Raw genomic sequence first — 25617 nt, forward strand, 5'->3', positions numbered from 1 at the left:
GGAAGTGGCTGTGGGAGTGGCCATGATGGGGGCAGAAGTGACATCATCAATCAGCGTGGGGGTGGTAGCTGCATCAGCCGCATGGCTAATGGTGTTTCCGAGGCCAGGGGAATCTTCTGGAATGTTTGAGGAGCGCTGGTTATGGAGGTGGGTAGATAAAAGTTTGTTGTACTTACAGTTTTTGATGTTTGAGATGGAATTGAAATACTGTTTGTTGAGAGTATGAATTCTCCTGAGGATGTAGTACAGAGTGGGTCCTTTGCAATTCTGAGAGAGTGTGGTCCTCAGCTGAGGCAGGGCAGACTGTAGAGAGGTTAGGTGCCGGCGCATTGCTGCAAGCGTGGAGCGGAGGATCTTGATGGAGAACCGTTGCTGGTGTTTTTGAATCTGTAGTCTGTACTGTTTGTCCTGTTCGGGTCCGAACTCTGCTGGTTTAAAGGTGGTCCGGAATCCGTGTGGGGTGAGTTGGTTACGGAGACAGGCATTGAGGAAGCAGATGTGGCTGTGATAGCGAGTTTGTTTCAGGACATGGTTGAAGAGCTTCAGAGCAGAGGAAATGACCTGGGAGTTGCAGTGAGAGAGAGACTCCCTGAGATTCTTGTAGAGAGAGGAGGAAAACTTCTTCAAGGCAGGCATCCTTGCAAGAGGATTCGCAGTAGGGTTAAAATCAATGAGGTAAAAACAATGACTGCAGATGCTGGAAACCAGATTCTGGATTAGTGGTGCTGGAAGAGCACAGCAATTCAGGCAGCATCCGAAGGCAGGCAAAATCGACATTTCAGGCAAAAGCCCTTCATCAGGAATAAAGGCAGAGAGCCTGAAGCATGGAGAGATAAGCTAGAGGAGGGTGGGGGTGGGGAGAGGGTAGCATAGAGTACAATAGGTCAGTGGGGAAGGAGAGTTTTTCTAGCACCTTCTCCTTGGTGATGGCCACCAGACTCAGCTCTGCCCCTCACTCCCATGAATCTTTAGGATATTACTCAGATCTTCCATCATAAAGACTGATGCAAGTACTTATTCAGTTCCTCAGGCATTTCTGTGTTCCCCACTGCTATCTCTACAGCAGCATTTTCCAGTGGTCCAATGTCCACTTTTGCTTCTCTTTTGCCCTTTTTATGTCAAAAGAAACTCTTACAGTCTTCCTTGATATTACTGCCTAGCTTACCCTCATATTTAATCTTCTTCCTCCTTATTTCTTTTATTGTTGCCCTCTGTTGGTCTTTGTAAGCTTCCCAATCCTCTGGGTTCTCACTGCCCTTCACCACATTATCTGCTTTCCCTTTTGTTTTTATGCTCACCCTGACTTCCCCAGTCAGCCACGGTTGCCTCATCCTCCCAGTACCTTGATTCCTTTTCCTCGGGATGAACCTCTGCTGTGTCTCCTGAATTACTCCCAGAAACTCCTGCCATTGCTGTTCCACTGTCTTTCCTGCTGGGCTCCTCTCCCAGTCAATTCTACCCAGCTCCTCCCTCATGCCTCTGGAGTTGTTTATTCAGATAGAATCAGTGGTAATGGTATGCTATCTTCTCCCTCTCAAATTGCAGAGTAAATTTAGTCATATTATGAGCACTGCTCCTTTAGGGTTCCTTTATCTTAAGCTCCCTTATCAAGTCTGCCTCATTGCACAGTGAGGCTCAGTGTTGTACTTTGTTATGAAATGGTCAGCACCTTGGGATGTTTGATTATGGTTTGATTCTCAGTCCTCTGTCCTGTCACCATCAGACTGGGGGAAGCCACCTCCATGTGACCACATCATTACTGCAATTATATAGCCACCGTTTCCAGAACAACTGAAAGATTGCGTGTGTGTTTCTCTTCATCGCCCAGTGATCTGAAATTTGACACCTGGCTGGGATACTCCTCACTTTGAAAGGAGTGATTTTATCTGGAGACTGCCTTGCTCTGTGGCTCTGTGGCCCTCTCACCAGCCCTGTTGTGACCTCTTCCCCTTTCCCTTTTCCTCTGTATCCCTGACCCTCCCCACTCTGTGCCTCTCCCATCTGCACAATCCCCCTCCTCTCTGTCAGGCAGCCCCCTCTGCACACATTCAGGAATGAATCTTGTTGCACTCAGACCCAACCTCCCTGGACCTGTCTGAAACACAGTGGCTCCATGCTCAGTCTCTACCGCCAATGAGAGCCTGTTCACAAATAAAGTTTTTCTCCTTCTTCATTCTCAGGGTGTGGGTGCCTCTGGCTAGACCAGCATTTACTGCCCATCCCTTACTGCCCAGAGGGCAACGAGGAGTCAACCACATTGCTGTGGGTCTGGAGTCACAGGTAGGCCAGTTTCCTTCCCTGAAGGACATGACTGAACCAGGAGGGCTTTTCTGAGAAAGAATTCATGATCATTAGACACTTAATCCCTGATTTGTTTTTTATTGAATTCAAATTCCTCCATCTTCCATGGCAGGACTCAATCCAGGTTCCCAGAACATTATCTGGATTAATGTTTCTCGAAATGGAGAAAGGTGACCAGTGGTGTGGGATACAAATGAATTAATGTTATTTCTGCAACTATAAATTCTGTTACAGAACAGGAATGAGAAAATATATATTCAGCAAAAAAAAAATGGTATGTTAGCATGAGACGTGATTACAGAACAACGGTGGATGTGTGGGCAAACAGGAAAACATCTGTTTTCCCTGCTTGCACAGAGACACAGGAACAAACCCTAATCAAAGAGGTCAAAGTGGCCTCTGGATAGAAATAGATGCTGATAGAAGAAAAGATATGCCTAATCAATAACCTACGGTAGACTGACGTCAAACACCCTTATGGGAGTCAGAGATAAGATTTGTCACGGACAAGACAGGATAAACAGAAGTTGTGGGATCAGTCTTAAGGAAATGAGTGACGTAAGCGAAGCAGGGAACAGACAATGGAATAGGGAAAACATATGGGAAAAGAAACTGTATAAATTGCAAGAGTTTGTTGGGATATACTGTGCATTTCTAATTGCCGTACCTGGCAATTGGACAGGGCACCTACTTGCAAGTGTACAAATAAACGGCTGATTCAGATATTCGTCTCGGACTGAAATTATTAAAGTGAGTGAGCTTTTGTTTCTCACAATTGTGGTCTCGTGTCCAAGATTTTCTTCCATCACCGGGGGGAGTGGCTGGCCTTGGACACTGGGAAGACGCGTCCCGTTCCCCATTGAGGAGCGGTCTCGTGTCCCGGTTTGGTCTGCTCCCTTGGGTGACTGGTGTGAATCCTACAAGAGAGACATCTGAATCAGACAGTAATAGGATGTTGATAGACAATACAGCAGAAAGGGGCCAGGCAATTCTGTGCACAGACCAAGGTAAGAAAATTGACTTATAAGTATTGCCTTGGTGGCCGGGATTGAGTTTTAGTAGTTAATAAGGGACTAACGAAGGAACTCAATATGGATTGTGCTGTGGGTAAGGAAAAAGCCTCCGGGAAAACAAAAGAAGGAAAAGGCAATGGAAATGGAGGCGGGGTCCCTTACAACATTCCTCCGGAAAGTCCTTTGGGCAGGATGTTGTGGAAATTGGCAAAATAATACTTGTACAAGGGAGAAAGATGATTAAATATTGTTGTTTTGTATGGACTAAGGACTCCATTCTTCGTCCCGCTGTCTTCTGGCCAAAGTACGGATCGGACGAAGACTGGGTTTGTGAATATCTGAATTTATATGTCAATGTGTGTGAGAGAGAGAGAGAGAGAGAATGTAAAGAGCTGTACAGCTGGTAGGAAGTTTAACCCTTTGTGATTTGGTTTGAGTGAACATTTGTTTGTTGGTGATTGAATGTTTGTGTTTTATTCCCTGGAGCTTGAGTTCCAGGACTGTTTTGAATCTGATTTTTGTTATGGAAACTTAACATGATTTCTTTTAAGGTTAAGGATTCTATTGAGATTATGAAGAAAAGGAATGATAACTCTTGTTCTTTTTACAGATCATGACTGCCTTACTATCAGTTTCTAACTAATCTCTTTTATCTTTACATAACAGCGATTTATGGAGGATAGTTGAAGTTTCAGTTCAACATTAGATTGTAGTAAAAGCAAAATTTTATGGTTAATATCTGTGACCTTGGATTCAGCCATTGTTCATGCATTAGAAGTTTTTTTTAAAAAACTTGAGTAGTCAAATTCTTTTAAGGCAAGCTCTGATTATTTTACGACCTATAGTATTGTAATTGAGCAATGATTGGTCAGGACTATTTAAGAAAACTAATTCTGGATCTAAATTAAAGGACTAAAACTGGGTAATTACAGTGAATTGCAAAATTGGGAACTGTATGCATTTTGCATTTTAACTATTAAATACTGAAGAAATGAACGTAAATATACATAAATATATTTATAAGTTAGGAACAGGCTTTAAAGGTTAGTCAAGCATGAATTGATGAATTGGTGTTTGAAGTTATGGGGAGCTAGAAATATTGCAATATTTCTTTAAAAAAAGAAAAAGGGGAAGAACGTAACGACTTATCCCCTTTGGGAGGTACCCATAGGGGACAAAGAGATTGGGTTTGTAAGTGCCCCCCCTCACCAGTGGGGAGGTCAGAACATTTAAAAAGGAAATGAAGGTCCTGGTTGAGGATCCGGTGGGGTTGTCTGAACAAATTGATCAATTTTTGGGGCCCAGTCTGTATACATGGGCTGAATTAATGTCTATTTTGAATATACTATTTACTGGGGAGGAAAGGGGACTTGTACGAGGAACTGCCATTAAAATATGGGACAGGGAACACCGATTGGAGATGGGGATGCTGGACAGGGAGAGGTGAAGTTTCCCCTCAGAGACCCCCAGTGGGAAAACCAAAACCCGCAGCATAGAGAAGAAATGAGGGAATTGAAAGACCTGATTCTAAAAGGAATAAGAGAGGCAGTTCCGAAGTCACAGAATTTGATTAAAGCCTTTGAAGTTAGACAGGAGAAAGATGAGACTCCCTCAGCTTTCTTGCAAAGATTAAGGGACTCAATGCGGAAATATTCTGGAATGAACCCTGAGGACCCAGTGACACAGGGTCTGTTGAAAGTACATTTTGTGACAAAAGCATGGCCAGATATACAGAGAAAGATACAGAAGATAGAAGGATGGAGCGAAAAACCATTAGATGAATTGTTGAGAGAGGCACAGAAAGTGTTTGTAAAAAGGGAGGATGAGAGACAGAAACAGAAGGTGAAAATGATGGTAGCTACGGTTGATGACGTAATTAAGGGGAGAATGGAACCAATAGTGAGCAACCGGAGTGGCAGGAGGCAGCATGTAGGACAGAGAGGAAAGGGGAGAGGGAGAGGACAAGGGGGAGCATTTGATACAGGGTTTGAGCGACAGGGGCAGAGATGGAAGTCTCCACAGGCAGGATGCTATTATTATGGAAAGATAGGGCATTTTAAGCGGGGGTGTCCTGATCTACAAAGGGAAGAAAGGGCAATTCCGCTTATGAATTATGATGAAGAATAGGGGTGTCAGGGGTTCCTGCCCTCGGGGGCCCACCAGGAACCCTTGATAAACTTGAAGGTGGGACCCTGTAGGGAAGAGGTAGTCTTCCTAGTAGATACGGGGGCAGCACGGTCATTGCTGAATTTTAAACCAAAGAAGGTAGAAATGTCGACACGGTCAATTACTGTTTCGGGGGTAAAAGGGGAAGGATTTACTGTTCCAGTATTTGAACCTATGATGATAGAAGATCCTAAGGATAGGATCACAGGGGAACTGTTGAATATCCTTGATATAGGAAGTAACTTACTAGGGAGAGACTTAATTATCCTTTTAGGACTGGAGATTGGAATTCAGGAAAAAGAATTAGTACAACTGGCAATGTTGACAGAGGATGCAGAGAGAAAGATAGACCCTATTGTATGGGCTAGAGAAGGGAATCGTGGAAAACTACAGATCCCTCCCCTTTGAATAAATTTAAAACGAAAAGGAGACGTTATCTGTGAACGACAATATCCTATTTCCATAGAAGGTAAACGAGGACTGCAGCCAGTAATTGAGGGACTGATTAGAGATGGGCTGTTGGAGCCATGTATGTCTCCTTATAATACCCCAATTCTACCAGTGTGGAAATCTGATGGAATTTATCGATTGGTGCAGGATTTGAGAACATTAAATCGAATAGTACAGATCAGGCACCCAGTGGTGCCAAACCCCTACACGTTATTAAGTAAGATCCCTCATGATTACAGATGGTTTAGTGTGATAGATTTAAAGGATGCCTTTTGGGCTTGTCCCTTGGCGGAGGAAAGATTTGGGACTATCCCCCTATGAAATTTTATTTGGATTACCTTATCTGGGAACGCAGGGAGAATTGCCAATTCCCGAAACTAAAGATTTGTTTTTAAAGAAGTATATACTGGGCTTGTCCTCCTCTTTATCTTTCCTCAGAAAACAGGGTCTATTGGCACAGACTCCGCCCCTTGAATTTGCTGTTCATCCCATCCGGCCAGGAGATTGGATCTTAATAAAATCATGGACAGAGACTAAGCTGCAGCCAGACTGGGAAGGGCCGTACCAGGCTCTTTTGACTACCGAAACGGCAATAAGGACGGAGGAAAAAGGCTGGACTCACTACACTCGGATCAAAGGGCCAGTGGACCCTCCAGTTGAGGAAGAAGCCTGGACAGCCGAATCAACGCAAGACCCGCTGAAACTCAGACTAAAGAGACTTTGAGTAATTGACTATATAGTGGCGACGCGAGCGCGGGATTATTTCTGTAAGATTGTATATTAAGTCTTTTTGTGTTTTAGCATAGTGATTAGAATACTGGGAATGTTTAGAGTTATGATGCTAGCCCTCTTGGTATTAGGATTTTGTCACATATCATTTTCATATGTATTATTGATGGTTCCTGAGTCTGATAACCACAAGTAATAGACACTGATGTATGTAGCTTAGTAAATTGTGGGAATGTAGCTAATCAGAGACAATACCGCAGCTCAGAGATACATCTTAAGTCCTATGGGGATGGCCTCTGGGATGGTACTTGGTATTATGGTCTCGTCACAGTACACCGGGCCCCCTTCCGACCATATATTTAACGATAAGGAAAACCACATGGCACAAAGCCGTTTTGGGAGGGGGGTGCACTTATGAGATACAATTAAATGAAACATTTGGGATTGAAATGAAAGCAAATGGGAAGGAGTTTGTGGGCTGTTGTTTTCGAATTAGCGTAAGACAGGGAAAACAGGTAGAATTACTGGGTAATGAGATACAACCTTTCACCCCTCCCAGTGATCCTAAAGTAGTAAAAATTATAGAGGTAAAGGATTTGAAACAGACCATCGAGATAGAGACTGGGTACGGGGATACAAATGCCTGGGTTGAATGGGTAAAGTATACTGTAAAAAGTCTGAGCAAAAGCAATTGCTTTGGATGTGCCTCCGGTAGGCCAGTGGCCCAGGTGGTTCCCTTTCCGCTCGGGTGGAAGCGAGACAGGAAGGGCATGAAATGTATGATAGCCCTGTATCAGGATGAGACTGCATGGAATGATAGGAATTGTACATCCCTATCTCTGATGTTCCCTCCCTTGGAGAAGAAAGATGTAAAAGTTCCCCCCACATTTTCCGCCGCAGTTGGAAATCACATGTCGTGTGTGCACAGACGAGGTACAAGTCGGTTGAGAGATTTGGGGGAGCTGAAATTATGTACAGAGATTAAGAATGTTACCGAAACAGAGAAGGGAGGGAACTACTCAGCACTAAAGGTTCCCCGAGCGGATCTGTGGTGGTACTGTGGAGGAAAAATATTGAGACCCACCCTACCTCCGGATTGGAAAAGGATATGCGCAATTGTACAATTGGCAATTCCATTTACCTTGGCATTTGAGAAGGAAAAGATAGTAGGGAAAAAGGGAAGGGGTAAAAGATTACTGTTAGATAATTCTTTTGATGACAGGATTTATCTTGATTCGGGAGGAGTCCCTTGGGGAGTACCTGAATTCAAAGCTCGTAACCAGATTGCAGCAGGCTTTGAGTCAGCTCTCTTTTGGTGGGTAACAATTAATAAAAATGTAGACTGGATAAATTACATTTTCTATAATCAACAGCGATTTATAAAATTATACAAGAGAGGCGGTTAAAGGAATATCAGAACAGCTTGATGCGACAAGTAGGATGGCATGGGAAAACAGAATAGCCCTTGATATGATTTTAGCAGAGAAAGGGGGTGGTGGTTTTTATCCTTACTTCCCTGATAGTAGTAGTCGGGGTATTGGTGGCCATTGGCTGTTGTGTCATACCCTGTATACGAGGGCTCACCCAGAGGCTGATTGAAACAGCCTTGATGAAACGAATGCCCCTGAGGGGAATCAGACAGAGGAACTTTATCAACTAAATAATAAGGAGATGAGTGAGACTAAGATGGATGAAATCACTGAAATTAAGCTTGCGAATTTTGGGAACAATGTTTAAAAAAAAGGAGACAAAAATGCAGAAGATAACAGATAGTAATGAAAAGAAAAAGGGGAAATTGTGGGATACAAATGAATTAATGTTATTTCTGCAACTATAAATTCTGATACAGAACAGGAATGAGAAAATATATATTCAGCAAAAAGAAAATGGTATGTTAGCATGAGACGTGATTACAGAACAATGGTGGATGTGTGGGCAAACAGGAAAACATCTGTTTTCCCCACTTGCACAGAGACACAGGAACAAACCCTAATCAAAGAGGTCAAAGTGGCCTCTGGATGGAAATAGATGCTGATAGAAGAAAAGATATGCCTAATCAATAACCTACGGTAGACTGACGTCAAACACCCTTATGGGAGTCAGAGATAAGATTTGTCACGGACAAGACAGGATAAACAGAAGTTGTGGGATCAGTCTTAAGGAAATGAGTGACGTAAGCGAAGCAGGGAACAGACAATGGAATAGGGAAAACATATGGGAAAAGAAACTGTATAAATTGCAAGAGTTTGTTGGGATATACTGTGCATTTCTAATTGCCGTACCTGGCAATTGGACAGGGCACCTACTTGCAAGTGTACAAATAAACGGCTGATTCAGATATTCGTCTCGGACTGAAATTATTAAAGTGAGTGAGCTTTTGTTTCTCACAATTGGGGGCTCGTGTCCAAGATTTTCTTCCATCACCGGGTGGAGTGGCTGGCCTTGGACACTGGGAAGACGCGTCCCGTTCCCCATTGAGGAGCGGTCTCGTGTCCCGGTTTGGTCTGCTCCCTTGGGTGACTGGTGTGAATCCTACAAGAGAGACATCTGAATCAGACAGTAATAGGATGTTGATAGACAATACAGCAGAAAGGGGCCAGGCAATTCTGTGCACAGACCAAGGTAAGAAAATTGACTTTTAAGTATTGCCTTGGTGGCCGGGATTGAGTTTTAGTAGTTAATAAGGGACTAACGAAGGAACTCAATATGGATTGTGTCGTGGGTGAGGAAAAGGCCTCCGGGAAAACAAAAGAAGGAAAAGGCAATGGAAATGGAGGCGGGTCCCTTACAACATTCCTCCGGAAAGTCCTTTGGGCAGGATGTTGTGGAAATTGGCAAAATAATACTTGTACAAGGGAGAAAGATGATTAAATATTGTTGTTTTGTATGGACTAAGGACTCCATTCTTCGTCCTGCTGTCTTCTGGCCAAAGTACGGATCGGACGAAGACTGGGTTTGTGAATATCTGAGTTTATATGTCAATGTGCGAGAGAGAGAGAGAGAGAGAGAGAGAATGTAAAGAGCTGTACAGCTGGTAGGAAGTTTAACCCTTTGTGATTTGGTTTGAGTGAACATTTGTTTGTGTTTTATTCCCTGGAGCTTGAGTTCCAGGACTGTTTTGAATCTGATTTTTGTTATGGAAACTTAACATGATTTCTTTTAAGGTTAAGGATTCTATTTAGATTATGAAGAAAAAAAAAAGGAATGATAACTCTTGTTCTTTTTACAGATCATGACTGCCTTACTATCAGTTTCTAACTAATCTCTTTTATCTTTACATAACAGCGATTTATGGAGGATAGTTGAAGTTTCAGTTCAACATTAGATTGTAGTAAAAGCAAAATTCTATGGTTAATATCTGTGACCTTGGATTCAGCCATTGTTCATGCATTAGAAGTTTTTTTTAAAAAAACTTGAGTAGTCAAATTCTTTTAAGGCAAGTTCTGATTATTTTACGACCTATAGTATTGTAATTGAGCAATGATTGGTCAACCTGATGGTTGCTGCACAGGTGGATAATGGTCAAGAAGGCATACAGTATCCATACCTTTATCGCACGAGGCATTGAGTATAAGAGCTGGCAGGTCATGTAAAAATTGTACAAGACTTTGGTTATGCCTCATTTAGAATACTGTGTACAGTTCTGGTCGCCACATTACCAAAAGGATGTGGACGCTTTGGAGAGGGTGCGGAGAAGGTTTACGAGGATGTTGCCTGGTATGGAAGGTGCTAGCTATGAAGAGAGGTTGAATAGGTTAGGATTGTTTTCATTAGAAAAAAGGAGATTGAGGGGGAGACCTGATTGAGGTTTATACCCATGAAGGGTATAAACAGGGTAGATAGAGATAAGCTTTTTCCCACAGTGAGGGATTCAATGACAAGAGGTCACGCTATCAAAGGTGAGAATTGAAAAGCCTAAGGGAGATATACGTGGCAAGTACTATATATAGAGTGTGGTAGGTGCCTGGAATGCGTTGCCAGCAGAGATAGTAGAGACAAGCACAGTAGATTCATTAAGATGCATCTGGACAGATGCATGAGTAGGTGGGGAGCAGAGGGATACAGTTGCTTAACAATTGTGTGACAGGTTTAGACAGTGGACTTGGATCGGCTCAGACTTGGAGGGCCGAAGGGCCAGCTCCTGGGCTGTAAATTTTCTTTGTTCTTTCTTCTTTAACTCAGCAAGAATAGCAAGAGACCATTGCCTCCAAACATTTCTTACTCATGCATTTATCCAAATATCTTTTACATGTTGTAACTGTACCCGCATCCACCACTTCCTCTGGAAGTTCATTCCACATGTGAACCACACAGAGTCTAAAATAAATTGCCCCAATATCTTTTTTATATCTTTCTTCCCTCACCTTAAAAATATGCCGCCTGGTCTTGAAATTCCCCACTCGACAGAAAAGACATCTGCCATTCACTTTATCTATGACCCCTCATTATTTTATAAACCTGTATAAAGTCACCTCTCAAGTCACCTTTGCCCCAGGAAAGCAGCTCCGGCCTATCCAGCCTCTCCTGGTAACGCAAGCCCTCACTTCCCAGCAACATCCTGGTAAATTGCTTCTGAACTCTCTCCCTCTCTGAACAAAGGCGAGGCAGTGGCAGTCTGGAGACCGGACCTCTATGTTGCAGAGGCTGAACGGCAACTCTTCAGCACCACGTCCTAACTCCCCCTTGACTGCGACCCCACCGTGACCCATCAGACCAAAATCACTCACACTGTCCGAGCACTCATCACCTCCGGTGATTTTACCTCCATTGCCTCCAAACACATAGTTCACCACGACCGCACTGCCCAGTTCTACCGGTACCCCAAGATCTACAAGCCCAACTACCCCGGCTGACCCATTGTCGCTGCATGCTTCTCCCCCTCGGAAATCATCTCATCCCACTTCGACTCCATCCTCTGTCCTGTAGTTCAGGCACTTGTCACCTACATCCGTGACACCAACCACATCCTCCATCTCTTCAGTAACTTTCAGTTCCCTGGTCCCCAGCACTTCATCTTCACTATGGATGTGCAGTCCTCATACACGTCCATACCCCACAAGGATGGCCTCCAGGCCCTCCGCTTCTTCATCTCCAACAGACCCTTCCAGGCCCCTCCACCAATACTCTCCTCCATTTCTCCAAACTGGCCCTCACCTTTAATAACTTTTTCTTTAACTCCTCCCATTTCCTCCAAATCCAGGGGGTGGCCATGGCAACCCATTGGGCCCCAGCTATACCTGCCTCTTTGTTGGTTACATCAAACAGTCCATCTTCTGTAGTTACACCAGCACCACTCCCCACCTCTTCCTCCGCTACATTGATGGCTGCATCGGTGCCACCTCGTGCTCCCATGAGGAGGGTGAACAGTTCATCAACTTCACCAATACACTCCACCCTGACCTTAAATTCACCTGGACTATCTCTGACACCTCCCTCCCGTTCCTGGACCTCTGCATCTCCATCAACGAGGACCGACTCAACACTGACATTTTTTTTTACAAATCCACTGACACCCATAGCAACCTGGATTACACCTCCCCACACCCTGCCTCCTGCAAAAATGTTATCCTGTATTCCCAATTCCGCTGACTCTGCCACATCTGCTCGCAGGAGGACAAGTTCCATCATAGAACACACCAGATGGCCTCCATCTTTAAAGACCACAATTTCCCTTCCCACATAGTTGAAGATCCCCTCCAACGGATCTCATCCATGTCCCGCACCTCTGCTCTCGAACCCCACCCCTCCAACCACAACAAGTACAGAACCCCTTGGTCCTCACCTTCCATCCCACCAACCTCTGCATCATCCGCCAACATTTCTGCCACCTATAAGCAGACCCCACCAGCAGGGATATATTTCCCTCCCTATCCCTAACCACTTTCCACAAAGACAGTTCCATCCGTGACTACCTGGTCAGGTCCATGCCCCCTAAAAACCCACCCTCCCCTCCTGGCACCTTCCCCGTCACCTCAGGAATTGCAAAACCTGTACTCACACCTCCCCCCTCACCCCCATCCAAGGCCCCAAAGGAGTCTTCCACATCCATCAAAGTTTCACCTGTGCACCCACCAATGTCAATTATTGTATCCGTTGCTCCCAATGCAGTCTCCTCTACATCGGGGAGACAGGACGTCTTCTTGCAGAGTGCTTCAGAGAACATCTCCGGGGCACCTGCACCAATCAACACCACTGCCCAGTGGCCGAACATTTCAACTCCCCCTCCCACTCTGCCGAGGACATACAGGTCCTGGGCCTCCTCCATCGCCACTGCCTCATCAACCGATGCCTGGAGGAAGAACGCCTCATCTTTCGTCTCAGAACCCTTCAATCCCAGGGCATCAATGTGGACTTTACCAGTTTCCTCATTTCCCCTCCCCTCACCTTACCCTAGTTCCAACCTTCCAGCTCAGTACTGTCCTCATGACCTGTCCCACCTGTCAACCTTCCTTCCACCTATCTGCTCCACCCTCCTCTCCAACTTATCACCTTTAGCCCCAACTCCATCACCTGTTGCACTCTCAGCTACTTTCTCCCCAGCCCCTTCTCCCATTTATCCCTCCAGCCCCGAGGCTCCCAGCCTCATTCCTGAAGAAGGGCTTTTGCCCCTCGGATACTGCCTGACCAGCTGTGCTTTTCCAGCACCACTCTCGACTCTGATCTTCAGTATCTGCAATCCTCACTTTCTCCTGCCAGTCCATCTTTCTTAGACAAATAAACAACAGTAACACATTTACTTAAAAAGGAAAGTAGACAAAATGTAACTAACTCTAGGCCAATTGGTTTGGTATATGTTATTGGCAAAACATTAGAATCTATTATAAGAGAGCATTAAGAAAAACATAGATAGCTAATGTTACTTCAATATTCAAAACAGGAAGCAGAGTCATAGAGATGTATAGCACGGAAACGCATCTTTTGGTCCAACCCGTCCATGCCGACCAGATATCCCAACCTAATCTAGTCCCACCTGCCAACACCCGGCCCATATCCCTCCAAACCCTTCCTTTTCATACACCCATCCAGATGCCTTTTAAATGTTGCAATTGTACCAGCCTCCACCACATCCTCTGGCAGCTAATTCCACACACGTACCACCCTCGGAGTGAAAAAGTTACCCTTTAGGTCTCTTTTATATGTTTCCCATCTCACCCTAAACCTATGCCCCCTAGCTTTGGACTCCCGCAACCCTGGGAAAAGACTTTGTCAATTTTCCGATCCATGTGCCTCATGATTTTATAAATCACTATAAGGTCACCCCTCAGCCTCCAATGCTCCAGGGAAAACAGCCCCAGCCTGTTCAGCTTCTCCCTATAGCTCAAATCCTCCAATCATGGCAACATCCTTGTAAATCTTTTCTGAACCTTTTCAGGTTTCACAACATCCTTCCGATAGGAGGGAGACCAGAATTAAACGCAATATTCCAACAGTGGCCTAACCAACGTCCTGTACAGCTGCAACATGACCTCCCAACTCCTGTACTCAATACTCTGACTGATAAAGGAAAGCATACCAAATGCCTTCTTCACTATCCTATCCTTTCAAGGAGCTATGAACCTCCAAGGTCTCTTTGTTCAGCAACACTCCCTTGGACTTTACCATCAAGAGTATAAGTCCTGCTAAGATTTGCTTTCCTACAATGCAGCACCTCACAGTTATCTAAATTAAACTCCATCTGCCACTTCTTAGTCCATTGACCCATCTCATCAAGATCCTGTTGTAATCTGAGGTAACCTTCTTTGTTGTCCACTACACCTCCAATTTTGGTGACATTTGCAAACTTACTATACCTATTATGCTCACATTCAAATCATTTATATAAATGACGAAAAGTAGTGGACCCAGCATCGATGCTTGTGACACTCCACTGGTCACAGGCCTCCGGTCTGAAAAACAACCCCCCACAATCACCCTCTGTCTTCTACCTTTGAGCCAGTTCTGTATCCGAATGGCTCGTTCTCCCTGTATTCCATGAGGTCTAACTTTGCTAACCAGTCTCCCATGGGGACCTTGTCAAATGCCTTACTGAAGTCCATATAGATCACATCTATCCCTCTGCCCTTATCAATCCTCTTTGTTATTTCTTCAAGAAACTCAATCAAGTTTGTGAGACCTGACTTCCCACACACAAAGCCATGTTGACTGTCCCTAATCAGTCCTTGCCTTTCCAAATACATGTACATCCTGTCCCTCAGGATTCCCTCCAACAACTTGCCCTCCACCGAGGTCAGGCTCACTGGTCTATAGTTCCCTGGCTTGTCCTTACCACCCTTCTTAAACAGTGGCACCACATTAGCCAACCTCCAGTCTTTCTGGCACCTTACCTGTGACTATCGATGATACAAATATCTCAGTAAGAGCCCAGCAATCACTTCCCTAGCTTCCCACAGAGTTCTAGGGTACACCTGATCAGGCCCTGAGGATTTATCCACCTTTATGCGATTCAAGACATCCAGCACTTTTTCCTCTGTCAAAGCTGAGAGGATGTTTCCCTCATGTGAGAGTCCAGAACCAGAGGACACTGTTTTAGAAAAAATGGGCACTAATTTAAGACATGGGAAGGAATTTCCTCTCTGAGTGTTCTGGGTCTTGGGAACTCCTTGCCACAGAAAGCTGCAGGAGCAGTGTATATTTAAGGCTGAGGTAGATAGATTTTTTGGGGGGAATGAAGGGTTACAGGGAAAGTGCAGGAATGTTGGATCAGCTAAGATCCTATTGAATGACACAGCAGGGTCAAGGGGCTGAATGGTCTCCTCAGAGAGCTAGGAGAAAGTGAGGACTGCAGATGCTGGAGCTCAGAGCTGAAAAATGTTCCAGCATCCACCGCAGTTGGCAGGAGGGAATTCCACACAATCTTGACCCTTTGAGCAAAGTAATTCCTCCCTATCTCAGCTTTAGGATAAGGCTGGCAGATTTAAAACAATCACCTCAGATTCTAGATAGCCATGTGAGGAAATATCCTCTCTGCATCGACTTTGTCAATCCCCTTTAGCAGCTTATAGAAAGGGGATTGCGGCTGATCAGGCAGCATCCAAGGAGCAGGAGAATCGATGTTTCGGGCATAAGCCCTTCTTCAGGAATTCCTGAAGAGAGCTTCAGTGCAGAGGGATTTGGGTGTCCTTTTGCATCAATCATAGAAAACTGGGATTCAGCTACAGCAGGTAATAAGGAAGGCTAATGGAATGTTGCCATTTATTGTTAAAGGAATGGAGTGTGTAAGTAGGGGAGTGTTGCTGCAATTGTACAAGGTATTAGTGAGACTGCACCTGGAGCATTGTGGAGAGTTTGGTCCCTTTATTTGAGGAACATTGGAGGCAGTACAGAGGAAGGTCACTAGATTGATTCCAGACATCAGGGGTTTCCAGACATGCAGAGAGATTGTGCAGTTTAGACCCATTCTCTCAGGAGTTTAGAAGAATGAGAGGCGATCTCATTGAGGTCTATAAGCTGCTAAAGGGGATTGACAAAGTCGATGCAGAGAGGATATTTCCTCACATGGCTATCTAGAATCTGAGGTGATTGTTTTAAATCTGCCAGCCTTATCCTAAAGCTGAGATAGGGAGGAATTACTTTGCTCAAAGGGTCAAGATTGTGTGGAATTCCCTCCTGCCCACTGCGGTGGATGCTGGGACCTTGGTAAATTTAAGGAGGAGACAGATAAATGTTTATTTATTAATGGGTTGTATGGTTATGGAGAGCAGGCAGGGAAGTGAAGTTGAGGCTGAGAATGAAATCAGCTGTGATCATTTAAAAGGTGGAGCAGATTCAAGGGGCTGAATGGCCTACGTGTGCTCCCAGTTCTTAAGGTCTTCACTCTCCCTGATACATTGTGGAGTCATAAATAAACTTTAATCCTTTTTTTCAGGGACAACTGAAGGAAACGACCATCCAAACACAGTGCTCAGCCCATCAGTATGGCAGGAACAGCAGTAGATTCCCTGGAACTGGCAAAAGCCAGCACCGAGGTTGCGACTGCAGTGGTTGCAGTGAGAAATGCGATGTCAGCTGTTGAGAGTTTAGGAAAATTCGCCTCTGCTGCTGGAGCAGTAGGAGCTATCTTTGGGGTAGCAGCAGCAATTGTTAAACTTGCTATGGGTAATGTGGAGAGTGAGGAGCTGAGATATATGAAGGAGCAGTTCCAGATAGTCAAGAATAAGCTGGATGTCATTTCAGGTCAGATTCAGCAAGTGCTTCAGGCTATCAACCAAAGCACAGTCAATAATCAGTACTTCCCCATTGAGGAGAATCTGAAAAACCAATTCAGGAAGTACATGGACATCCTGAACACAAAACCGGAATTCCGGGAGAATGAGAAAGAAGAATTCCTCACACACTTCAATGAGACTAAAGGTGACCAGAACCTTCACACTCTCTATGATGCAGTGATGGGACATTCTGGCATCTTTGGCAAACCCATTCTGGAAACTGCCATGGAATATGACCAGAGGAACCGGCGTCTGATGGAAAAACTCTGCTGCCGTCTCAAGGAGCTCTTCTGCATTGGCCTGATTGCCCTGGTGGGTCACTCCGCTCTCACTGGGACCGATGTAGAGGCATTAAAGAGAGAGTGGAATGAGAAAATGGGCAAAGTAGAGAATAAAATGAAATCCATGATAGATAAGTGCATCAATGAGTTTGCTGAGCAGGCAGAAATAGATGTTGAGAAAATGATAACTGAAAAGAGTGGAAGAAATAACTGTGAATGTGTAAGTTACATTCTCAATGGTTTATCAAAGAAATATGACTGGGTTAAATGGTCTGTACGGGTCTATGACCCTGTCAGTGGCTTCGATAATCACTGTGTCATTGGCCCCAATTATTTTCACTTTTTCAGACTCAATGGGGTAAATGCTGTTGTCTCCTATGCAATTGATCCAAAACCAATTAATGAAAGTTACATAAAGCATTTAATGGAGGGGAAAGATGGCTGGTCTGATGCAAGAGCTGTTGCTGAACATGTGGACAATAACCTTCCCTCTGGGCATGTTGTACATGTAGTGAGACGCTACAAGGGTCTGTGGTACCACAGTGACTTTCCTGCAAATTGTCATTTCTGGGAAAATTACTCTGGTGTCACCCTGTGTGTGCATTCCACATAAACATCCTCCTGAGTTTTCCAGTTCATCCTCCCCTGAGTTGATGCTGCTGTGCTTCAGGGGATGAGATTTTGATTTTTGGATACATTACTCTATTATTGATCATCATCTATTCCACAAGAAAGCAATTAAATCTTCAATCAAATCTCTGAAGTTTGATTACATATTTGACCACTTATCTCTCCCTAACTATGATACACCCAACAGCAAGTTTATCCCTTTTGTCCTTTTGTGTAATTGGTAAAAAGCTGTATTCATTTGATGATCTCTCCAAGATGGCGTTCCCTCCTCACTGTGATAATTGATTCTTTGATCAATATTGTGAAACCTCCTTTCTCTTCTATCCCCCTCTCTATCTCACCTGAATGCCCAATAATGTTAGGCTGCTAGTCATGTCTATCTTTCAGCCAAGTCTCAGTTACAGCTATGATATCATACTCCTGTAAGGAGCATGCTCCTGTGTCTGTTCAGATCTAACCCATCCAACTTATACAGGGCCCACCGTCTCGAGAATTGAAAGCTTGGTTTCCTGCACCATCTCTCCAGTGACACATTGATCTACTCTACCTTTCCATTCTCATACTCTCTACTCCATGACACTAAGAAACATCCAGAGGTTGCTATCTTTAAAGGTCTGCCTTTCAATTTCTGACCCAACTCCCTAGGTCTGCTTGCAGGACCTCATTTCTCTTTCTCCCTCTGATCACTGGTTCCAACATGGACCATAACTTCCAGCTATCCACTGTTCCCCGTCCCAGTGCCTTTCAGTAATTCCATGACATATCAGGCTCTGGCACCCAGGAGGCAACACATTGATACATCACAGCTATCAAATGCCCTCACAAGTGACACCCCGATCACTACCGTCCTTCCACACTTCTTCCTCCCTCACCCTCAACCTGAGTATCTGGAACACCCACAATGCCATGGCATTGGCTCTGGCTGGGCTCCACAAATGAGCCATCATTTTGGTTTGCAATTGACCTACATTTGGGGAATTCCCTCTTGACCTGCCTGGTCGGTCCCCTTCTTCTGTCTGGCAGTCGCCCATTCACCCTGTCCTGACATTTCCTTACACTGGGAGAGGTTGGGGGGTGGGGGGGGGGGGGGAGGGAGGGTTGAGGAGGAGGGGTGACCACATCCTGAAATGCATCACCCACAATTCTTCCACCTGGTGAAAGCCCCATGGTCCACCTGGCTGCTCCCCTATCCAAAGCCCAGGCTCACACTGCTCCAGTCAGAGTCACTTCCTGTACATACTCACCCAAGGTACAGGGACCATCTCGGATTTCAGGAATGGGATAACCATGAACCTTGACTCCCCAGTCGTACCTTAACAGAATAGAAAATCTTCCTTTTAATTTACACTTACACTTTCTGAAGTATTGACCAGACAAATGCTATTCCTGTTTCTGCTCCAGTCCCACTCAGGTCCACGATCGGACTCTCGGCTCCCCACCCCCTCCTCTCAGTGACACTGTCACAGGATCCCCACCCCCTCCTCAGTGAATCTTACTGCCTGACTGAGCTGTTATCATCAGACACTGACTTACTGCTTTACACTTTCGATTATGTCTGAGTGGGCCCATTCATCATAAAGCTGACCCAAGTTGTTAATGCTGAGGAGAGTAGAGAGAGTTCGGAAAGCCCATTCACTTATCACTGCTAAATGACAAGGCTCCATTGGGAATCTCCACATTGCTACATTTCAGTGGTACCATACTGTATGGTACATTGTACAGACAGAGTCCTGTGTCTAATACACCGTTTACCCTTGATAGAGTCATAGAGATGTACAGCGTGGAAACAGACGCTTCGGTTCAACCCGTCCATGCCGACCAGTTATCCCAATCCAATCTAGTCCCACCTGCCAGTGAGGATCTAAAATTTGAATTTAGGCAATTTGAATTTATGTAGATTTTTATTTACTCAAAATGGTTTCTCGATTTAAAAGAATACTATAAAATGGCCTGTGAACCTGTACTGCTGATTTACAGAACTGAGCTGAAATTCAAAGGTAAGAGGACAATAGAGTTTTCAAAAGCTGAATACTGACACATTAATTGACCATTTGAACTAACCTTGAACCAGTATACGGCATGACAATTTACATAAATAAGATATCTTTTACCATAGAATACCATTGGATTAGCCTGTCTTCAATCATGTCACCTTATTATATGTGATTGGTCTTTCTTGTAATTAAGGACCCTTTCCCAAGAAATATCATTGGATTAACTTGTTGTAAATCATGTCACCTTATTATATGTGATTGGTCTTTCTTGTAATTAAGGCTGTACTATTTCTTTAAAAGCATATAAATAATGTGTAATTTTCAAATGTAATTGTGCAACTTCACCACGGAACACAGAAGCTTCAACCTCTGTGTTGCTGGATAGAATTGCATCAATAATTCAATAAACTTAATCCAATAAACTCATGACCCTTGCTTTTTGAATAGACCGCATTTGTCGATTCTTTTGACCGAATTCGAACCAAGAGGCCCCTCCCCATCCGAGGAGCAGGAAAATTGATGTTCAGGCAAAAGCCCTTCATCAGAAACGTCAATTGTCCTGCACCTTGGATGCTGCCTAAAATGCTGTGCCATATACCACTCCACCACTCTAATCTCGTGTTGGAGAGGGAGTCGTTGGTGTCTGAATCTGACAGAGCGGACGCTGTATCAGAGTGGAGATGTCAGAGTGGGGGGGTTGAAAAATGTGGTGCTGGAAAAACACAGCAGGCCAAGCAGCATCCGAGGAGCAGGAGAATAGACGTTTGGTGTGGGGTGGTGGGGGGGGGGCAGGAGGGTAACGATGCTGTACACAACCGGGAGCAGCACATACAGAAGGCCATCACCAGGGCTACAATACCCACAAGAACAAAAATAAGGGATATCAGACCGTGTAGCAGGGCTGTGCCCCATGAGCCAAGCCAGGGTTGGGTAAGTGGGCACTAATAGGGTGTGTTTGCTGCAGGTAATAAGCTTCTGGAGGGGAGAGGACTGGGAATGATAAGTGAGTGGTCCCACGTACCCGATGAAACAGCTCCCAGTCCCTAACAATGGCAGCCCAGCCAAGGGTATGCCTTCTGGCTGCAGACAAAATAAGTGCCGTTGTATGTTTTCAGGTGGTAGGTTTGGTCTCCTGTCCTGATGGTAGTGAAACTGGAATTGTGGGCAAACTTGTTCGTTGTGGGGGGGGGGGGTGCAATTCACAATGCTGCCCTCTGCCACGGGCCGGTGCATTGCGGAGGTCAGGAGCAGGGATTTGGGGCATCAGCTCCAACCTCCCAGGCAGATGGCTGGCTTCTTGTCAAGCAGATATTCCCTATGGGCGGTCCTGTCCAGTGGTATCAGTGATGATCAATGCTGGGGGTTCATGTGAGATGTTATGGGCTGGGGAGGACCACCTCGTCAATTTGTCAAGGTAGTACTCTGCGGATTTCCAGCGGTCTGAGCTATTAGTTATGTGAATGGCCGGTTTGGTTGGCAGACTGAGCATTGTGACCTCAGGGTGACCTGTCTGGGTCCAGCCATTCTGCCATCTCTGTGATGTTAAAAGGGACTGTGGCTAGAGGAATGTCCCCGTGGGAATGGGCAAGGCTTTGACCACAGACTCAGCAGCTGGTCTGGTTCACCCTCTGAGTATATATATGGGTCATGTGAAGGAACGTGTTCGACTGCAGCTCATGGGCGGTGAATTAAGTGCCCCGTTCTGTGGCCCCTGTCACCAATCCATAGTGATGTGCAGGTCAGACGGAGGGTAATATCCCAATAGTTGCAGCGATCAACTGGATCCCTCCATAGTGTCCGGAGCTGCATCATGTCCAGCTCGGTCATCCCTCTGTGGAGTTGGATCCCTCTTGCACTGGGTCGGGTGTGTCCATTCCAGTGTCCCTTGGAGCTGGAGAGCTGTCCTGGTAGTGAGCAAGACCAGGTATGGGCCTTTCCGTCTCGGGGAGAGAGAATCATTCAGCAGTGACTGTGTCATTACAAAGGCCCCAGGTTTAAATGGGTGAAGTGGTTCCTGCTGTAGTGTGGGCAGTGCAGCTTTTCCCAAATCATGGTTTAAAGTGTTCCTTCAACTAAGGGCTTGAACATAATCTAAGAGACCCTCCAGTGTTAAGAGCAGCGCTGTGTCAGTGGGTAGTTTTGAGGGGGGTCTGGTGGCATTAGCACCTTATAGAATGTAAGTCCCGTCACCCTACATCATCCCAGCATCCATGTGCTTATCTAAGGACTGTTTAAATGTCCCTAATGTGGCCGAATTAACTACATTGACAGGTAGGGCACTCCATGCCCTTACCACTCTGAATGAATAACCGGTGTCTGACATCGGTCTTAAATCTATCACCTCTCAATTTGTAGCTATGTCCCCTCGTACAAGCAGATGTCATCATTCTCGCTGTCCACCCTACCTAATCCTCTGATCATCTTGTATGTCTCCATTAAATCCCCTCTTAGCCTTCTTCTCTCCAATGAGAACAGACCCAAGTCTCTCAGCCTTTCCTCATAAGACCTTTGCTTCAGACCAGGTAACGTCATAAAACAAAGAAAAGTACAGCACAGAACAGGCCCTTCGGCCCACGATGTTGTGCCGAGACTTAATCCTTATGTAAAATATAGTAACTTAACCTACATACCCCTCAACTCGCTGCTATCCATGTGCATGTCCAGCAGTCGCATGAATGTCCCTAATAACTTCGCTTCTACCACCTCAACTGGGAATGCATTCCATGCATTCATAATTCTCTGCGTAAAGAACCTACCTCTGATGTCTCCTTTATACCTTCCTCCTAATATCTTCAAACTATGACTTCTCGTATCAGTCAATTCTGCCCTGGGGAAAAGTCTCTGGCTATTGACTCTATCTATTCCTCATTATTTTGTACCTCGATCAGGTCTCCTCTCTTCCTCCTTCTTTCCCATCCACCTATGCCTGCATCTAAGTAGTTTATAAAAATGACAAACAGCAGTGGTCCCAAAACAGATCCTTGTGGCACACCACTAGTAACCGGACTCCAGGTTGAATATTTTTCAAATACCACTCGCTGCCTTCTTTCAGAAATCCAGTTTCTAATCCAAACTACTAAATCACCCTCAATCCCATGCCTCCACACTTTCTCTAGTAGTCTTCCATGTGGCACCTTAAGGCTTTGCTAAAGTCCATGTACACAAAGTCAACCACCCTACCCTCATCTTGGTCACCTTCTCAAAAAACTCAATGAGGTTTGAGAGACACTACCAGCCCTTGATGAATCCATGTTGACTATTTCCAATCAAATTGTTACCTGCTAGATGATTACAAATCCTCTCGTATTATTTTCCAAAACTTCCTACAACAGTGAAAGGCTCACTAGTCTATAATTACCTGGTTAACCTCTACTTCCCTCCTTGAACAGAGGCACAACAGTTGCAATCCTTCAGTCCGTGGTACTAAACCTGTAGACAATGACGACTCAAAGATCAAGGCCAAAGGCTCCACCATCTCCTCCCTAGCTTCTCACAGAATTCTCGGAAAAATCTCATCCGACCCAGCGGACCTATCTATTTTCACACCTTCTAGAATTGATAACACCTAGTTGCTAACCACAATCCTTTCTAGTCTAATAGCCCATATCTCATTCTTCTCCTCTACAGTAGTCTCCTTTTCCTGAGTGAAAACCAATGAGAAATATTCATTTAGCAACTCTCTGATCTCCACAGGGTCCACACACAACTTCCCACTTCTGTCTTTGACTGGCCCGATTCCTACCCTAGTCATCCTTTTATTCCTCACATACAGATAGAAAACTTGAGAGTCCTCCTTTATTTTACCTGTTAAAGACTGCTCGAGACCTCTTTGCTCTTAACTCTTTAAATCCTTCCTCGCTAATCTGCAAGTCTCCATCGCCTCATCTTAACCATCATGCCTCAATGTCACATAAGCTTCCCTCTTCCGCTTAACAAGAGGTGCAACGTTTTTAGCAAATCACGGTTCCCTTAGCTTATCACTTCCACCCTGCCTGACAGGGACATACCTATCAAAGATATACAATATCTGTTCCTTAAACCACATTTCCATTGTTTCCAGCCCCTGCATTTTGCTGCCCCATTCTATGCATCCCAAGTCTTGCCTAATCACATTATAATTGTCCTTCCCCCATCTATAACTCTTGTCCTGCGGTGTGTACCTATCCCTTTCCATCGCTAAACTAAAAGTAACCGAACTACGGTCACTCTCTCCAAAGTGCTCACCTATCACTAAATCAAATACCAGGCCTATCATTACCAAGCACCAGATCCAGTGTGGCCTCCCCTCTTGTCGGCCCTTCGACATACTGTGTCAGAAAACCATCCTAAACACATTGAACAAAAACTGATCCATCCAACGTATTAGAGTTATCGCGTTTCCAGTCAATATTGGGGAAGTTAAAGTCCCCCATAATGACCACCCTGTTCCTTTCACTCCTGCCCAGAATCTCTTTGCCAATCCTCTCCTCCTCCTCCCTGGAATTCTGCAGAGGCCTATTTAAAAAACTCTCCCAGCAATGTGACCACTCCTGTTTCAACCGTCAGCCCATACCACCTCAGTGGAGGAGTCCTCAGCAAAAAGTTCTTTCAGCCACCATTAAACCATCCTTGACTAACAAGGCCACACCTTCCCTGATCTTAAGATGCAAACTCTTGAACCTGCAACATCCATTCCTGACTTGCTCTATCCACGTCTCTGAAATGTCCACAACATCAAAGTCCCAGCTACCTATCTATGTTGCAAGCTCACCTATCTTCTTCCGGATACTTCTGGCATTGAAGTAGACAAACTTCAAACCAGCTTGCTGTCTGCCAGCACACTCCTGTGACCGTGAAATCCTGTCCGTGCCTGCCCTACTCTCATCCTCCTGTGTACTGGAACTACAACACAGGTTCCTACCCTCCAACTGAATAGCACTAGCAAACTTCCCACCCAGGGTGTTAGTACCCCTTTGGTTCAAGTGAAGACCATCTCCAGAATGAGCCCCAATTATCTATAACCCTGAAACCCTCCCTCCTGCACCATCCCTGCAGCCACATGTTCAGCTGATATCTCTCCCTGTTCTTTGCCTCAGTATCATGTGGCATGGGTAACAATCCAGAGATAACAACTGTTTGTTCTCACTCTCAGCTTCCACCCTAGCTCCCAGAAATCCTGCCTTACATCCCTATCTCTCTCTCTATTTATGTTGTTGGTACCAATGTGGACCATGACTTCAGGCTGGTCACCCTTTCCCTTCACAATGATAAAACGATAGAGGGACAGGTAGCATTGAGGAGGCGGCAGAAGGATTTGGACGGTTCAGGAGAGTGGGCAAGGAAGTGGCAGATGGAGGACAACGTGGGAAAGTGTGAGGTGATGCACTTTGGTAGGAAGAATAGAGGCATGGACTATTTTCTAAATGGGGAGAAAATTCAGAAATCTGTAGTGCAAAGGGACTTGAGAGTTCTAGACCAGGATTTTCACAAGGTAAACTGAGGATGAGTCAGTTTTCGGAAGGCAAATGCTATGATGGCTTTTATTTTGAAAGGATTTGAATGTAAAAGCAGGGATATACATCTGAGGCTCTATACGACTCTGGTCAGACCACATTTGGAGTATTCTGTGCAGTTTGAGCCCAGTATCTCAGGAAGGATGTAACTGGCCCTGGAGCGGGTTCAGAGGAGGTTTACTCCAATGGTCCCAGTAATGAAAATCTTAACATATGAGGACTCTGCCTATAGTCGATGGAGTTTAGCAGGAAGGTGGGGGGTGATCTAATTGAAACTTACAGAACACCGAATGGCCTGGACAGAGTGGATGTTGAGAAGATATTTCCATTGGTAGCAGACAGCATACAACCGAGAG

At 45.0% G+C, this 25617-nt stretch overlaps 4 protein-coding genes across 13 annotated transcripts in view; 3 read left to right on the forward strand and 1 right to left on the reverse strand.

Moving 5' to 3' along the window:
- Positions 1–25617, reverse strand: part of LOC122550217 (uncharacterized) — a 190673-nt gene that overhangs the window by 140257 nt on the left and 24799 nt on the right. The window lies entirely within an intron of this gene.
- Positions 30–20191, forward strand: LOC148150036 (uncharacterized). Of its 9 annotated transcripts, none has more exons than XM_087987724.1 (2): positions 30–147; positions 16525–20191. In XM_087987724.1, the coding sequence occupies exon 2, from the start codon at positions 16574–16576 to the stop codon at positions 17756–17758; it is 1185 nt and encodes a 394-aa protein (XP_087843850.1). In that variant the 5' UTR covers positions 30–147; positions 16525–16573; the 3' UTR covers positions 17759–20191. The 9 variants fall into 9 exon arrangements, with proteins under 9 accessions (XP_087843850.1, XP_087843844.1, XP_087843846.1 ...); XM_087987718.1 differs by lacking the exon at positions 30–147 and adding an exon at positions 2168–2280; XM_087987720.1 differs by lacking the exon at positions 30–147 and adding an exon at positions 2495–3640.
- Positions 2184–25617, forward strand: part of LOC148150037 (uncharacterized) — a 266280-nt gene continuing 242846 nt past the window's right edge. Inside the window, exon 1 of the mRNA XM_087987707.1 lies at positions 2184–2280. The gene's annotated coding sequence lies outside the window, so the exon portion shown is untranslated. The remainder of the gene's footprint in view (positions 2281–25617) is intronic.
- The window catches only part of LOC148150038 (uncharacterized), a 137630-nt gene continuing 114215 nt past the window's right edge, over positions 2203–25617 (forward strand). Inside the window, exon 1 of the mRNA XM_087987715.1 lies at positions 2203–2280. The gene's annotated coding sequence lies outside the window, so the exon portion shown is untranslated. The remainder of the gene's footprint in view (positions 2281–25617) is intronic.

This window comes from Chiloscyllium plagiosum, unplaced genomic scaffold, assembly GCF_037043375.1.
Source record: "Chiloscyllium plagiosum isolate Xiang-an unplaced genomic scaffold, Cpla_swu_hap1 HiC_scaffold_5, whole genome shotgun sequence".
NCBI classification, from domain to species: Eukaryota; Metazoa; Chordata; class Chondrichthyes; order Orectolobiformes; family Hemiscylliidae; genus Chiloscyllium; species Chiloscyllium plagiosum.

Coding starts and splice junctions, on each gene's coding strand:
- LOC148150036 (XM_087987724.1), top strand. CDS start 16,574: ATGGCAGGAACAGCAGTAGATTCCCTGGAACTGGCAAAAGCCAGCACC.